A 17,062-nucleotide genomic window follows, 5' to 3' on the forward strand; every position below is an offset into this window, starting at 1 on the left:
CCGTAACGAGGCAGAGAGTAATTAGCACCACCAAGCCGGCCGGACCCTGAACGACCCGTCGTGCCCCCCAAACGACTGCCAAGCACCCGCCTGGTTACTGCCTACCCACAGCGCAGGGGTTTTCCTACCGCAGGAAGAGCCTTTACGTACAGTATTTACCCATCTGCTTTCCTGAGTGACACCCGTCGTCGGGTCCTACTTCTGTGGCATGTCTGAGTTCCAAACTTTAACCACACTCAGCTATTTCCCTCAGAATTACCCGACGAAGATAAAAGTTACTGCTCCAAAGAAATGGAAGTTCTGAGGGGGGCGTTGTAAGATAGATAGGTTATTCCACGTATGCTGTTGGAAAGAGAGCAGTGGAGACAGAACGAAAAGAGGGGAGTGAAGTGCTATTTTATCATTATTTTAATAAGCAAGACTGGTTGTATTAAGATCAAAATTACTTTGGGAAAGTCATCAAGGTCAGTGTAGGTAGCAGTTACTGGCCCTGAGGACCAATAATTGTGTTTTTATTCACGTTCAAACTCTTTCATGAACATTCTGAACTCAAAATCATTAAGACAGCAAGATTATTCATCATTTAAATATCTAATTCTCCAAAACCCTAGCTGACAATAAAAAAGAATGAAATTCATTCCTCTGGGGGGAAAAAAAAAACCAAACCATCAATGAGTATCAGATATTATTCATTGCCATTAAAACTATCTTTTTAAACATACAAATAGTAGACGGATCTGGTGCTTGCATCTTTTTCAGAACCAGCATTCATCCTAGCCTACATTAAGAGGTTCTTAGCAAGGTTTTAGCTGGGGATGCCCGGGTTAGAGCCGGCTGCGGGAACCCGAGGCGTGCCTGGTGGCGCCGGCGGGGAAGCCCGCGCCGGCCCGGCGCTGCCCCACGCGGAGCGTTTGCTCCTCAAGCCCCGCACGCCGCAGAGGCGCTGGTTGCTGGCCAAATCTCTCCTCCTAAGCGTTAGCATTTCACTTTCAATATTAAAGGCTTGCACGTGCAAATTACTATCTATTTGTGAAAAAAAGAAAAAGAGCAAAACAAGATTAACCCCTTTCTTCTTTTACTATAGGCAAACGCTTTCCTTGCATTTCGGAAACAAAGTGTTTTCTTCCTTATAATAATTCACTCCTTTTGATAGGCCTCCAGCTGAAATTCACAGATATCTAAAACTTGTGATAAAACCTGAAGTAGAGACAGCCTCCACAAGTGTATTTTAAAATGCTATATTTGAAGGTAATAAAAGCTCAGTAATTGTTGTCTGCTATCCAAAATATTTAAGATAATTTTACAGTAATCACTGTAGCAACTATGAATGGTAAAACATCTCCCATTATAAAAACCAACTATTTTCATACACTGAATATTCTAAAATACAACATTTTCTGGCCTACACCTTTCTGTGCTTGGATTTTGCCCAAAAGCAAATTTAGTAAAATGGAGGTTACTCAGCGTTGAATCCGGACACAAGCGCTAACAGGAGCTGGTTCTGGCTGGCGGGGCATGGGAGTAAGCAGCTCCAGACTGCTGCTTTATTTATTCTACCTGAATCAGACAGGGAAGCATAAAAAGGGAAACAACAATACGCTTCCCGCACTGCCTGGCTACCTGTCCGAAGGTCCCCATGTGAGCCCAGCCCACGGCGCAGCTCCGGGAATACCTCTTAGTGACTGAGCACGGTTTTCACCCGCAGGTGTCGGGATCCAAGAGGACACCGGCAGGGAAAATGAATTCAAGACTCAGGACGGCTTTGCCTCCGACTGCGTCAGATTTACAGAAGCCCGAGTTGGATGGCTGCTGCTCTGATTTCTTAGCAGCGTTGGTTGGAAGCTGCTGTTTAGCTGAGATAAAACTGGGTGCCATCTGCAAGGGAAGCAGTATTTCGCTCCGTATAGACTGTGATGTCCTCGGCCTCTTGACAACCTCTTGACAGTTCGTGCAAGTGGTTCAGTGGATAAGCAGAAGAGATATCTAATGCTGGGCTTTAAGGAGAATGAGTCTAATGTGGAACTGTGCCAGAAATAAATTTGCACAGAAAATTGCAGAACGGCTTGTATTGTGTTACCACTGCGGTCTGAAAAATAAAAGAGAGCTCAGAAGAATCCTGTTTATCTAATACTAGGAGATTGCTTTTATTCATTTTGCTAATGTGATGAATGATGATTAGTCTTTGCTAAGTATTATGATTTGCTGATGTCCCTCGAATTAAGCCAGACTGGATAGTATAAATTATTACTGGTCAAATTTGGCTGGTTTGTTAATAGTTTTGTCTTGCTTTCATTTCCAAGTTAATGAACCATGCAGTCTGGTATAATAAACTCTGGATGCTTATTTTTTCTAGGTATATGTTTATATTGGCTTCCGTTCAAGAACAGATGATCTCAACCTGGTTAAAAGACAGAACATTTTGCCCTGGATGTACTAGAAGCACTGGGACAAAAATGTGCAATTCACTGTTCATGTCATACTGTTCATGCTGAAAATTTCCTCGAGAAAAGGTGGTGACAATATTTTAATTTCTCCTTGAAGTCACAATTCTGAATTAAGTAACAAATGTGGTTTTTGATTTAACACATTCCAGATTTTTAGACTTGTTTGTAAAAAATGTTTCTTATAGAACAAGTTTGGAATACAAATAATCATTTTCAGTGTAAAAATCTTTAAATTAAAAAATATTTAAAGAGGAATTTAAAGAGTCTGTCATTGCTTTAAACTACCCTTTAACTTTTTTTCCTATAGGTAAAGGAAAAATTTGCACATCAATATAAAAATATTTTTAAACAGGAAAAGCTTGCTTGGCCCTCACAACTGGTAACATATAAAGCTTCAACAAACACCTTAAGCTTTTGCTTCTTGGAAAGCAATAGTTTTTTTGTTTGCAAGTATTTTCTTTTCTAAGTTCAATTGATCTGTTTAAAAGGTTTCAATTTCTGTGTATCTTTCTCCTAAAAAAAAATTATGAAATATCTCCCAGAAACACCAGGGGTGCAGATTTGACTATGTTCTATTTTGTAATTTTAGCCTACATTTTCATAGAAAAAAATGAAGTGCTTTTACTGCTGGCTTCTCCCCACCCTCTCACCCCGACACAGGAAGAGGAGTTTGACTATCTCGGCCCTGCGCATGTTCTGCTATAGCCTGAAACAAACACCCAGCACATCTCAGAAAATAAAAATGTCGGTGGTGTTTGTCCTTGGTAAGGCTCAGACATGCTCTAACTTTAGGGATAATCCTGAATTTTGAAATGCAAAGTCTTAACTGTTTGCTCTCAGCAGATTTTGGAGCGCAGCTGACTTTGGTTGCGCTGCAGCTTCAGACTGGAGCTCTGTTTCGGAAATACTGAGTTCCTGTATCTAAACTGAACGTTGACAAGCAGCAGAAAAGCCTTCCAGCATAAAACTGCGAAGGATTGGAAGAGTAATCAGTACATATATTTGATAAAAATTAATCAGAAGGACTTTATATCCCTGATATGATTCTTTATATCCTTGATATGATTATTATAAAAAAATCCTCCTTTTTTGCTGGCTGGAAGTCAGCTGGCGGCAGCGAAGGCCAGCCCTGGGCTGTGCAAGCCCAACTGTGGGCAGCTGCCGGTGGGAAGCGATGGCTTCTCCTTCTTCAGCGCGAGGGCGACCACACGGAGCCAGCCGTGTTCAGCTTTGGGCTCCCCAGCACCCGGATGACACCGAGGTGCTGCAGCGAGTCCGGTGGCCTCCAGGACCGCTGGAGGTACAAACAGAGACCGACCCAGCGGCTTTGCTCCACCTGGAGAGGATCTCCAGAGGATCTTCACCCTTAGAGAAGGCCAAAATGCAATGGGACGGGGCCCGAGCACCCCGACCCCTGCTGGATGGTGGCCCGGGGCTCAGCTGGGAAGGGGAGTGCTGGCCTGGACAACCTCTGGTGGGACAACCCACCTACATCGGTCCCCGATTTCAGCTAACTGCAAGGGCACTTTTGACGAGAAGTGGAGGCTGAGGAAATACTTATCCTGCTCAGCTTCCTTCTGGTCTATTTATATTTGAAGATATGATGTGCTTCCTGCCTTCATACAAATTTGTATTTGTACTTTTCTAACGAACAAGATTAGACCCCAATTTACACCGCCTCTTGTGCACAGAACATCAAGGAGAGAAAAATAATTGAGGCAGAAAGCTGTATTTTCCCTTATGCCAGTTTTCAGCGTATTCTGATGTAAACAGGCTCAGCTGTTTACGGCGTGTCTTTTCGAGATACAGCCAGCAGGTAGGTACTTGAGTGATGTGTCTGTTGCCAAATGAATAATTAAATGATGCTTCTAAATTTAACCATGTTCTTTAATGCACTAATATTGTTTCCAGTCCCTTGCTGAAGGCAAAGTGAGTAAACTCAACAGTTACCTACACACTTGTTAGGTAGGTAAATGACACCCACTCATCACGGTGATGGAAAAAAGAATATTATGAGCTCCTCAGAAATACTCCTACAGTGGTTCTTGAATGACTGACCAAGGAGTAAACATTTTCTACCTGTATGCCATTACTATATGCTTGAACACTATTGCCACTAAATGCTTAACATCGGTTCCTATATTTAGAGACCTTCTAAGTGAGAGGGTCCCTTTTCAGTGAAGCTAGGAAAACTTAAAATTGCACAGTCTTAAAGTAGTTGAGTCATTAATCAGCACAGTGACATGTACCCATGAGTAGTAAGAGGTCTTTCGTTTAACTCTAGGAGTCTGGGTCAGCTGTAAAGGCCAACAGTCAAGAAAAAGTGCACCATAAGAAAAGGGTATTAAATACTGCAGGAAGATAAATGACATTTTATTCAGACCCCTGTAGTTAGTCCAAATTAGAGAAGCTGTATAGAAAATGTACACTGGTCCCAGTAATTGCTATGTAAAATTGTTAATAACAAGCTCTTAGAAGAGTTTCCTTGTTTGTCTGCTTTAATGCAGTTCCCTGTCATCAAGAAAATCTGGGAAGTATTTTTTCTCAAGCCAAGTCTTAAGCTAACGTCTCTCTCTTTTCTGAAACCCTATAAAACAGATTGCCTGCCTTTAGCTTTGTATGTAGGTAGATAATTACCGGTTGGGTGAAAGCTTTCTTTTGCAATGCCTGATGGGCTTTCTCTATTTTTATCTGCTTTTGCTCTCACGGAAATCTCTCTCCCCACGGCTCCCCATCCCATTACAGAAAGACCCGGGCGCATTTTACTGCGTTGGGAGCTTCTCTTTTTACCCCGAGAGCTACAGATGCTTTGTTGTTTGAGTTAATTCAAAAATGGACAATTTTAATCATACAAAAGTGTTATCCTAATACAATGATATGAGCAGGATTAAGATGAAAGTCGGTCTGTAATCCAGCATTTATTATTTTCCGCACCCAATTCCATAATGGTCTGCATTCGGCCACAAGGAGGTGATTCGCCATCTGCCTTAAAACAGCATCCTGCCATTTGTCTCTCTTTATCTTTTCTGCTGCTCTCCATAGAGTAAATCCGTAACACTCGCAGTTTAATTCGTAACAGTGGCAGGGAAGCTCTGGCACAGGAGTAATAAAGACAGTATTTCATTGTAACCTTGGACTAGCCAAAACAACATAAATCATTTCACTACAAGGCCATTAAAATGTCTTTCAAATACAGTATTAACTTTAAACCCTGGCTTCCATCTGCGTATCTAGGCAGACTCTTCTTTATAACTCAGCAAAATCAGTAAACACCACCTAACATTTCTAGTCATGCTATGTGAAGTGTGTTAGATGATGTTACTTAATTTATAAACCTATACATCTATGCAAAGGACTTCTCTATAAAGAGGTGAAAAATAGTAGGTTTTGTGTTGGGCAATAGCAAAAGATATTTTGTGTGGAGAGTCAAAAAGAGTGGAAAAAAAATAGCATTGTTTTATCAGTTGAAAGTGAAAAATGAAGTAAGTAGAGGAAATGCGGGGTGGCAAATTACAACAATTTTTACATTTAATTTTATCAAATTCTCAAGTTCTTCTCAAATCCATAGGAAAGAAATTAGGACAAAACAAGTTCTTATGCACTCAGTACGCAGTGTTGGCTCGTAGTGGGATCTGGTTCAGGATATAACAATCAAGTTTTATTTCATAATCTTGATTTCTGACAGAGACCTTAACCCAAACTATGGTCATTAAATTAGCTAGTTTAAAAATGGATTTTATGCACTTTTGAAACTTAATTTAGACAGGGCTCTAAGATATTTTTATTAGTCTGCTTCACAGCAATGAATTTTTTTAAAACCACATGCTAGCCCAGAAGTGCTCCCACATCTGCCTGGTGCAAGATAATCTGTCTGCCCAGTGCCTGGCAAGGTGGAAGATCGTCCTGGAGATGGTAGCGGCCATCTCCCTTCGATCATTGTGTTCCTGAGGGGATTCTTGGCCTCTTTCTCTGTTCATATCACTATAAACCTGACTGTATGAATGTACCGTATAAGCACCACAAATCTGGTGTTTCCTGGGAGGCATCAGAGTAGGAGAAATCTGGGTGGCTGAAGGAAATCATCCATGCAGATGACTAAAGTGAAGGAGGTGGCTCATCATGCCCAGAACTTTTGGCACCACAGATTCTGCCACAGGGCTGTTTGCATCCAACTAGCAGGGAAGTGAGGGATTGAAAAGGTCAAGCTGCCTTCAGAAGGGGCCTATTTTTCATTTCATGATTTCTCTAGAGACATGTGAGCAAAATTTCATAGCAATTCTGAAGGAAATTGCTCATCTCTGTCCAGTTCTGCTGAGGGCAAGTCTAGTGCTACCTCATAAAATGGCCATGACAATATTTATCAGGCATTTGATATCTTCTGCTCACTGTAAAACCAACTAAACAAAATGCAAATTAAGTGTAAATGACTAATTATGGTTCCTGTGAGCCACACCAAGGGCCTAGTGAACTAAACATGTTTGGATGTCTGATTTTCAGTTGAATGGTCTCAATCTAAGCAGAGGGTAACTAGATGACATAAGAAGAGCAGTCAATATAACAACTGCCACCAGAACTGAAATCAACAAACGCGAGAAAAATACAAATGATAAATATCTTCAGACTGTTACACGGGGCCAAATGCCTTCGTTACTGTTCACGCTGCCGAGCCAAGCAGTGTAGGAACGTGTCGGGGCGGGAGGGGAAGGAGCCCCTTCCCGTGCGGATGCTCTGCCCAGCCCTCCAGATGCTGCTCTGGATGACAGGCTGGAGAGACTGCTATGTCCTCCAAAGAAGTACAGGGGGTTCAGCGAACTTGCAGCACCGTTTATGTAATGAGGTCGTTCTTGTTCATGGTGTTCTTTTATTTGCTGAGGTTATCAAGGGAGTAAATATATTTTCTGAAGCATAAAAGCCTGGCAGGTAAGAACTAATCCGAAGGGTGCATTTTGAGGCTCTGTTTAAAATAATAATAATAATAATAATAATAATAATAATAATAATAATAATAATAAAATCTAGGTAGTTTGAATATCTATCATGGCAAAAAAAGAAATAGGTCCACTATCAATTACGTTTTATAATTCAATTCTGTGAGACTCCCACTGGCAATAAAGTCAAATTGCCACTAAAAAAATGAAGAGAAAACCCCCTAAGCCTGAAAAGTTGCATTTTTTTGCTTAAATAATAATAATAAAGAAAAAATAATTAAGTAATTAAGCAATGAAGAATAACAGTGCTTTGTCTTCTGCAAACATCGTGGAGATCCTTAGCACATGGATTTGCTGAGAAAAACAGCTCTTGTCTTGACCCTAGAGACCTCAGTGGTTCAGAAAGAGGAATAGCGGCTCCTGGGTTAATGACCCACTAACCCGCTGTCTTAGGGCAAGGCCGGGCAGGACATGAGAAGCCTTTCAGAACCGTTATGTCAAGGACCTGCATCCAAAGCAATGACCTTTACTCATATGCTAATCAAAAGCAATCAATAGCACATTTAAAATCATTTCCCTCATTAAACTTGCCAAGAACCGTGAAACCAGCAAGCATTAAAAATTTGACTGTAAATGCCCTAAACCACTTGGGAGTTCTTGATATGTGTGTTGCATATGCACCTTTCCTCTTAGAAAAGAATGATACTATAAATATAAAAATCCTCACAGACAACACAATTACTCTTCAGTTAAGGACAGGCGATGCTCTGACAGATTTACAAAGCTCAAGAAATTCAAAGCGATAGCAGGGGTGATTACTCCACCAGAAAATAAAGTTGCAGGAGTAGGAAGTGTGTTGAGCAAGCCTGGAGAAACTACTAGTTTTGTTACCTGATTTTAGTGATGAGTTTTTCAGTGAAATATTTAAGTATTCAAGTAAAAGTAGAAAGTTTAACCTTGTATTTCCTTTGGGGGAACACAAACTAGGAAGAAAGGAGGTTCACTGATAAAAGAGCACCTGAGTAATTGTATCCGCACACTGAACTAGCAGGGATTCATCCTTACCAAAAAGTCCTGAATAGCTGAATATCAGTAATCACCTTTCTTCAAAAATATTTTAACCTTATTAAAATGAATAGACACACTTTTTTACCCTGCTACAGGGTTCCATTGGGAAGATATTAAGAGATCCTGATGTGCTGCAGGTACCAATAGTGGTTTTAATAAAACTTGTTTTATCCCTATGGAACCCTTAAGGTTTGATCCCTATTAAATATCATAATATACATTTGTAAATGTATTTTATATTCTATTTATATACTATATTTATAGAAATATTTAAAATACATTTTTTATCAGTAAATTTGGTTGTATCATGGATGTTTGGACAAAATATGTTGGAATAGTGGAAGGAGCAATAGCAACATACAATAGAGCAGTGACTGAACAACTTGAAAGAAGCTAATCCAGAAGCAGCAAGAGAAAGGAGCCATTCTGACTTTACGAGAAAGGTCCAAATGATTCTTACTACAGACCAGTGTGCAGATCTCAACTAGGTGACCTGACTTTTGGATAATACCAGCTGGGATTTTCCTGAGAGGACAAGCAGAGTCCATCTGGCAAAATCACACGGTACTGTGCTACATTAAACTTTACTACTAAAACCCCACACTGAAAAATGCATTTTCTAATGAAGATTGATGAGCTAGTTGCATGTTTTGCTTCTTTCCGGCTGTAGCAGGGATTAAATACTTGATCCAGGCAGCAAAAATATGCAAAGAAATTCCAGTCTCAAGATCACTGGTTGCTGAGCCACCGAAGATCACCTTTGCTGCTTAATCTTGCATCAAGTCATTCATAGTTGCAGTGAATAGTCCTCTCAGATAGCAGCACTTTGTTTGCCAGATCAGTAATATTCTCAGTGATTACCAGACCTTTGGAGACATAGTTTTATCATTCAATTAATTGCATTATATTATAGATATTCAAAACCTGCCTGGATGCAATCCTGTCTAACACGCTCTAGGTCACCCTGCTTGAGCTGAAAGGTTAGACTAGATGATCTCCAGAGGTCCCTTCCAACCTTATTGATCTTGTGATTCTGTGATTATCATTTTATTCTATGCATTTTATCATTTGATTAATTGCAAAGTTTCTCTGAATCATACCCAGTTTCTTGCAAGGTGTTTCATGTGTCATGGAGAGCCTACACTGCATTTTTTTCAAGTATCCTATGGTCTTGCTGCTTCAAATCAGAAGCACACCTAATAGGAGTTGACAAAGACTTTCTGTAAATCCATTGCTGCGTGCCAGGAATTCTGCCATAATCACTTCTCTGAGCTAACAGAAGGGAGGTTCAGTTATTTGTATCAGAAGTATTGCGCAAAACTGTTAACAGTCTGCTGCTAAGCAATTTTATTCTTAGGAGCTCATGCATTTTTTTTCCTTTGCTTTACCTCTATATTAGTTGACACATTTTGCATTTCATTTCAAACTCTCTTTTGAATTAAACTAAAGCCAATGTTACACACATGAAATAACCATAACTCAGCTAAAATCAATTAGGGAAACATAGTTTATAACCAGAATAAAAGGGAATAAAAAATTGCAAGTCACTTATTTGCCTAGAAAGATAGTTTTGAGGTTGACTGAAAGTAATGGCTAATAATTGATCTGAAGCAGACTGCGTTAGATTTGGAACACAGCTTCCCCAGAAGTCCCTTATCATGAGGGTAGGGATGATTTTCTGGATGGCAGCATCTTTATATCAAACTTGTTGTTTGATATAAAATAGTGTGTGTGGGGGGGTGTTTTTGCATTTTCAGATATGCCAGCAAACTGGGGGGAAAAAGTATTATTAACATGCTCTAATAATGACAGGATTTTTGTACCAGTAGCATGAAAACTAAAGGAGAAACAATTCTGAAGAAGAATCTTGCCTACAGGCATCTTATATTTATCCAGTACACAGTACTGTCAAAATCATGCGGTTCTCAGGGGAGTGTTCAACTGTTTTCATATACAAAGCTGAAGAACAGGAATTTTTCTTATCAAGTTATTCCAATTTAAACATACTGTTCAACAGCCAAAAGTGATCTAGACATACTAAGACACAAGGAGAGAGCTATGGAACAAGTTCTTCAGGGAAATGTAATACTTTAAATTGGGTTTTACATTATTTTCACATTGCTACATATGTAGCTCGAGGAGCACCTGCCCCGCCGGCCAGGGTGAGTGTTTGCACCCATCACAGCACCTTGGGCTTCAGCTTCATTTCTGACAGTGGAGGAGGGAGAAATGCAAGTAGGCTGCCAAGGCGAGTGGCCCTGCAGAGCATGCACAGCCCCGTCCAGCAGCCCCGGGAGCACATACTTTGGTGAGGACACCCGGGGACAGTGCCTCTCACAAAACTCATGCCTTGGCATCCCTCCCGTAAAGCCTTCCTCTCCTTCTGATGGGATTTATAGGGTCTCTTTCTTTGCTGGTTGAAGTCCGTCATTAATCTCTCCTTACTGTGAGTCACCTTCTATCACAGTGGCCTATGGGACGGGCAGATCATGCTCTGCAGAAGTTCAGGGATGTAGCTCGGGGGAAAAGCCAGAGCTTTGAGGTGAAAAATAGAGAATATTTTAGCTAATGAATCAGACTATATTTGTATGGCAGCTGAGTCCAGAGGCATCTGTGCAATATCCAGCAACCCCAAACTGTTGAATTAGATGTTCTGGCCTGAGAGAGCCCAAAGATATTGCTCTAAATATCTTGATTAACAGTCCTGTTGGATATTAAGGAAACTGCTAGACTTTGTCTTTCACATATCAGTGTTTAGTCTTAAAGAAATGTAGTCATGGATGATTAAGATAGCTGAAGTAATGGAAATTTTCTGCATGCTTGGGCAGACAGTGCATTAATGTAACCACCATCCAGTCCCAGATCAAAAGGCAACGCCACCGGCTGCACGTGGCTCACAGTGAAAGCAGCACGGCAGACAACTACTCTTACTCAGAAGGGCTGCTGCACATTAATGTTATCCTATGTGCTAAATAGGTCTTACTCATTATCTCTTCATCTAATTAAGCCTTCATCCTCAGTGCTTCTCCTTTCCAACCCTTTCGCCCTTCAAAGGGCAAGGCCACCAATGTACCAAGGGTGGTACATTAAGGAAGTTACTTAGTATATCACCTAATGAAAAATTCACTAGGATGTTATCCTTCCTGACCATATAGTTTAAAAGGATCTGGGATGTATGATGAAATCAAGACCATTTTATGCTTCATTTCCCAGTCCTCATCTGAGTATCTAGCTGCAAATACAAAATTCATTCCATTGACCATTAGGAATAACAGAAATCAAAGGATATGCACTTTAGTTGTGGCTAAAGCTAGGTCACAAATTTAATATAAAGGTACTCCCAAAAGAATATAGCTTAAGCTATTCCGAAATAGACAGAAAGTGATAAATAGTCTTCAGAAAAAAAAAAAAAAAAAAAAAAAAAAGAGCAGTCCTCATAGATGAATCTCTAAATAGGCTTATGATTAAACTTGACATTTGGGAATAAGTCAGAAACTGGCAAATATCTAGCTTAGATTTATGAATCTGAAGCCAAGTACTGCTGAGTTCAGCAGCAGTCTCCCCTGGCTCACTCAATTTTTTATCAGTCACAAAACTAATCTGCAGTGTACTTCAAGCCTAACCTAGGCACAGGGAAATGTGACACATTTTGAACTTCAGGCTGAAATTTGATTTACTCAGACATGCACCTACCCTTCTCCTGCTTTATCATACCAGGGTTTTTACTCATTCCTACTGGTAGAGAGTACAGTATTCTTACCATATAATCACGATAATCTTGACATATAGCATATTTTCTGCTCATCCTATTCTTTTTCTTAAACCTTCCCCAACTGGGAAGTACACAGGCCACCAGTGAAATTTTTAAGTAAGTCCTATAAACTTCTGGAAGTCTTCACCCTCCATCAGTGCAGCTGCAGTAGACACCAGCTGCAAACCTGTGACAGCTAACACCTACCTAACCAGCAATTCAAGCTACACTGCTATTAACAACTCTGGGTCACTATGAAAAAAGCCATATCAGATTTTTTGAAAATTTTTCTAAAAAGCAAAATTCCTTCTTCATCCCAAACTTGCAGCATTATAAGCCATGGATGCTTGGCCACTGCCCAGGTGGAATGGCAAAACAGAAGCACCAAGCTTTAGGAGAAGTGGGAAAGCTTCCGTGGGTGAGTGGCCAGTCCTAGCAGATCAAGTGAGCTGATTTGCTTTCACTGACTGCAGGAAAATGCAAAATATCACCAGGCTGTTTTTTGTTAAAGGTGCCAAATATTTACAGAGTCTTTCAGCTTAGGAATGGACACATTTTGCTGACTTTCTAGAAACACTGATTCAAAACAAAAAGACAGATACTGATCCTTAAAGCTAATTACAATGTAATCAATTGCAGTGTGACAAGTAATGATGATATCAAATAGAAAATCAAATGAGTAACTTAGGGTAAAAACAAATTTAACCGACATATTTCTGAGCCTTCTGGGATTCTGATTTTAGATCTATTAAAAAAGCAAGCTGTTAGAGGTTTGCCATTCTAACTGACAGCTCTCATTTCCAGCTGAGATTCCAGACTTTAATCACACCTCTGCTGAGATGCTTTGGGAGAATTACCTTTTTAAAAAATGAGAATATAATTTGGAAATCCATTTCTAGGAGTCCCTGGAGGAGGAAGGCCAAATTATTTGCTTGCTTTTTATTGAACTATTTGTAACATAATAGGATTTTTCCTACATATTTCTTATACTGAGATATGTTCTAAGAAATTGTTTTCCTAATTTGCTTCTCAGCCCAAGCCACAATTGCACTGAAAATCTGCAATAATTTATAGCAGATATTTTAAGTAATACAGCACAGATACTTGTTGTTAGTCATTTGAATCAAATAGCATTTAGTCTTGGTCTGCCTTAGCTATTCTGTTTGTACAGATGTGTTAAAAATAGTACTACCTAGCTGCAATTTGGAAGACACTGAGGTTTTAAAGTATTAAAAAAGAAAAATCCACTTCTGTTAATTCAACTTTTAGGAACAGTAATCACACTTAAAAGAAAGAGCAAGTCACCACAATGCTATCCATTAGGTTATAAAATAAGTGCAAAAAAAGAACCCCACTACTATAACTCCCATCATCAGACTATCCACTGAATTTGTTCCTTTCCAAAGTTTCAATTAACAGCTCTACATATCATCAAGAAGAATAAATGTGCTGCAGGTTTTAAAAGATTTCTTTAATCCCTCACATCACGTGGAACATTGACCAGAAAGGTAAGCTTAAAATTGAGGGTCATTTTCCATTGCAGCAACGACTTTTTATGCTTTTTCAGGTGTAAGGATGCGGTAAACTTACCAAGGGAAAACTGAAGGACAGATGCAGTAGTTGTGTTAAGGCCAGTGGTGGTCTGCAGGAAGAAAAGCAAACAACAGCGATACTGTGTTAGATCACCAAAACAATACATTTATTGCTTTTTTTGAAAACATATAATTTTCTTGGTCTCCAGTACATAAACCTATTAATTTCCAGTCCTTTCCAGTTGAGTGGTCATGGATATTTCTGTTCTGTCATTTTGATTATTGATATATCATCATATATCATAGATGGAAAATTTTTTCTTTCTCTATATTAATGTCTGCAAAATCAGCATTTATTTCATGTACTGTTCAGTGTTCTAAACACCGATTAATGTTTAGAAGATTAAGAAAAAAAAAAACCTATTGCCAGCTTCTTATAAATCTATATATAGAGATTACTTCTCACATAGAACAAGAACCAAAAATAACCATAAATAATAAAAATAATATTAGATTGACCTAAAATAATGAAATAAAAAATTACGAGAGAATAATAGAACCTAAATCTTTAACAGCAAAGCAAACAAAAACTTGATGATGCTGCATAACATATGCAATGAAATTTTGTACTTGTAGCTGTACGTTGTTGACGTCTATCAGGACCTAGGAACAGGAGCGAGCGCACAGAGCCACTCCTGGGGTGCAGCATGGTGCCTTCCTTTGATGCCTTTCTTTCACTCTTCTTCGCTAAAGAGGTAATATCCTACTAGCAATATTATTTCAAACTACTTTTCAATCCATCTTGAATGTTGGAGTTTATGATACTACTACATAACAAACGAGGCAGAAGCACTGCCTAATAACACTGCCCAATCTTTTCATTTTCTTGGAGGGCTGAAATACCATACAGCTGTTGGTGGAAGGAGCAAAGAGAGAAACAAAGGGGAGACTCAAAGTTTGGTTCATTTACATTAGTAAAAGAAGATCTGGAAAACACAAGGTTGCTGCTATAAGCATATTTTAGAGACTAGATCCAGGAAGGGAAAATATCTGAGATAAAAGACAATGGCAGCATTAGATCAAAAGAGAAAAGGAAAAAAAGCCAGACAGTAAGTTTACACTAGCATTAAAAAAGTCTTCTAATTAGAAGAAGAGTGACAGTAAGCATCCTAATGAAATTCATCTGATATTGCTGCCAGTGATGCCTGCAGCCTACACTTCAAGCCCATGGGGTTGTCCTCCTGAGTTAGACCCTGTACACCGAGAATTTACTGCATTTTGTGTGAGAGCAGCAGCGGACTCTCCCCTCAAACATGCTCCTGGGCTGGAAGTTTATGGTCTATATTTTGTAATGATGCAGGTACAATTACTGCATAGCTTCCCTGAGACACATGGAGAAAACACAGTTTCTTTGCTTATCAAGCATTCCTGATCGTTTAATCTCTTATCTATTATTTTCTTAAAAAAAAAGGTAGATAAACATGAGAAAATGGAGATAATTCTCCTTCATGTCTGAACTCCATCATTGCCCTGTGTGCTACTGCATGACAGAACAAAAACTAGTGCTAAATATGAGTGCTTTCTGACTTATTACGACAGTGACACAAGTGGTACCTCTCAGTTACCTGTATAGGCTTTTCTATCTTTGGAGACTTTCAGACGAATTTCCATATCTTTGCAAATGTATGTACAGAATGTATGTGCATAATGAAATGTATATTCTGAATAATAAACTCTTAGTCTTAGGGCACTGACATTAGCAGCCTCTCAGAAACAAACAGAGCATGGTAATACGATGTTGAAAATAGGCCAGTGTTGCTACTATAGTCATGGTTCCACCAATGACCTGGACTTGTGTCCACTTTTCACTTGCAAAGTAATTGATTCCTGTGTCAGAGAAGATCAGGAGCTGAGGAGGTAGCACTGTGGACCTCAGGAAGCTGCAGCCCAAGTTCCCGGAGGAGACTGGCGCTACCTGTGCCAGAAGCAACCCGGCGCTTCCCCAGCCCTAACCCTAACCCTAACCCTAACCCTAACCCTCACCTCAGCTCTGCCTCCACACCCTCCCATGTGCTAACACAAGCAGTTGTGTGGATGCATGTTACATCAGCCTGAAGGACTGCCTGGAGTTAAACTAATTGCCTTTTTCCTTTGCAAATGGGTTTTAGGCTGGATTACTTTTCTGGCGTGGCTGCCCATGTGCCCCCCTGGGGCTCCTATGGATACAGGCTCTTGAGGCTGGAACAAGAAACAGTGCAGAAGCAAGAGGACAGGATCTCTTCCAGCACCAGCATGTGTTGGTTTAAGGTATCTGTGAAATTATGCCTTTGCAAGAACCAACTGAGACCTGCAAATAGATCCCTGGGCATGTGCTGGTGGTTTTTATGCCCTGATACCATTGCTGTGGTATCAGAGCATCTTTCTGCAGACCTGCGAAGGGCAAAATTAACAGCAGTCAGGTCTCTGGTTTCTTTGCTCCACTGAGGGGAAGAAAGGTGTCCAGGAAACTGCTTGTTTGGGCAGCAGTTTTTGGTGTGTTTTGTTTGTTTTGTACATACATATTACATACAGAGTGGAACTTACAAACGTTAATGAATGTGATCTTTCTCAAAATGCACTGAAGATAATCTGATAACAAGACTACATGTGCCTTAGGAGGGCACATGCAAATTTAGGAGATTTATCACAGCTCTTAATGATCTGTGAATGAAGATAGATTCAGCAGGACAGATTCCAAAGGCTTCTCAATCATGTCAGACAACAGCTTTAAAAACTCTCTGAAAATCTGGCCTTATCTGCACATAATGGTTACTGAAAATATAGTTTTCCTCCCTTCAGAATATTCCTAATAGACACTTTTATTTCTTAAACAAAAATAGGGAAACTGCTTTTACATAACTCCTTTGAAAATACGTTCACTTCTCTATCTATGTCAATTCTGTCGGGATTGATTCAGTATTAGGTATCACATTTATCATGCCAAATAATAAAGTACATTCTGACTTGAGTTATGAGTAGCTATTATATTGGTTTACATGCAATTAATTATGTTATGCAAGTTCTAATTTAAAAATGAAACCCTTTATCAATGTTCAGTGGCTCATATCACCAAGAAATTAAATGTATCAGATATCTCAGAAGGGGTGTTCACAGAGAATTAAAAGAGACTGTGTTGCGATTTATCCATTTAACACCTTTGGTGGGGAAAAAATTCTAAGAACTTTCTGTAAAGCTCTGCAAAGGATTACTAAGTTCAAATACTGCAGATAGGGAAACCTACTTTTTCTAGGATGTTTAGGAGTTTTAAGTAGCTATTTTCCTCTGCTTGCAACACCTCTG

The 17,062-nt window shown here is 39.7% G+C and overlaps 1 protein-coding gene across 1 annotated transcript in view; it reads right to left on the minus strand.

Moving 5' to 3' along the window:
* The window catches only part of RELN (reelin), a gene marked incomplete at its 5' end in the record, with an annotated part of 298,882 nt that overhangs the window by 137,354 nt on the left and 144,466 nt on the right, over window positions 1–17,062 (minus strand). The window contains one exon of the mRNA XM_062580854.1: window positions 13,782–13,833. Within this exon, the coding sequence (XP_062436838.1) occupies window positions 13,782–13,833 (52 nt within the window). The remainder of the gene's footprint in view (window positions 1–13,781; window positions 13,834–17,062) is intronic.

Source organism: Rhea pennata, chromosome 1, assembly GCF_028389875.1.
Source record: "Rhea pennata isolate bPtePen1 chromosome 1, bPtePen1.pri, whole genome shotgun sequence".
NCBI classification, from domain to species: Eukaryota; Metazoa; Chordata; class Aves; order Rheiformes; family Rheidae; genus Rhea; species Rhea pennata.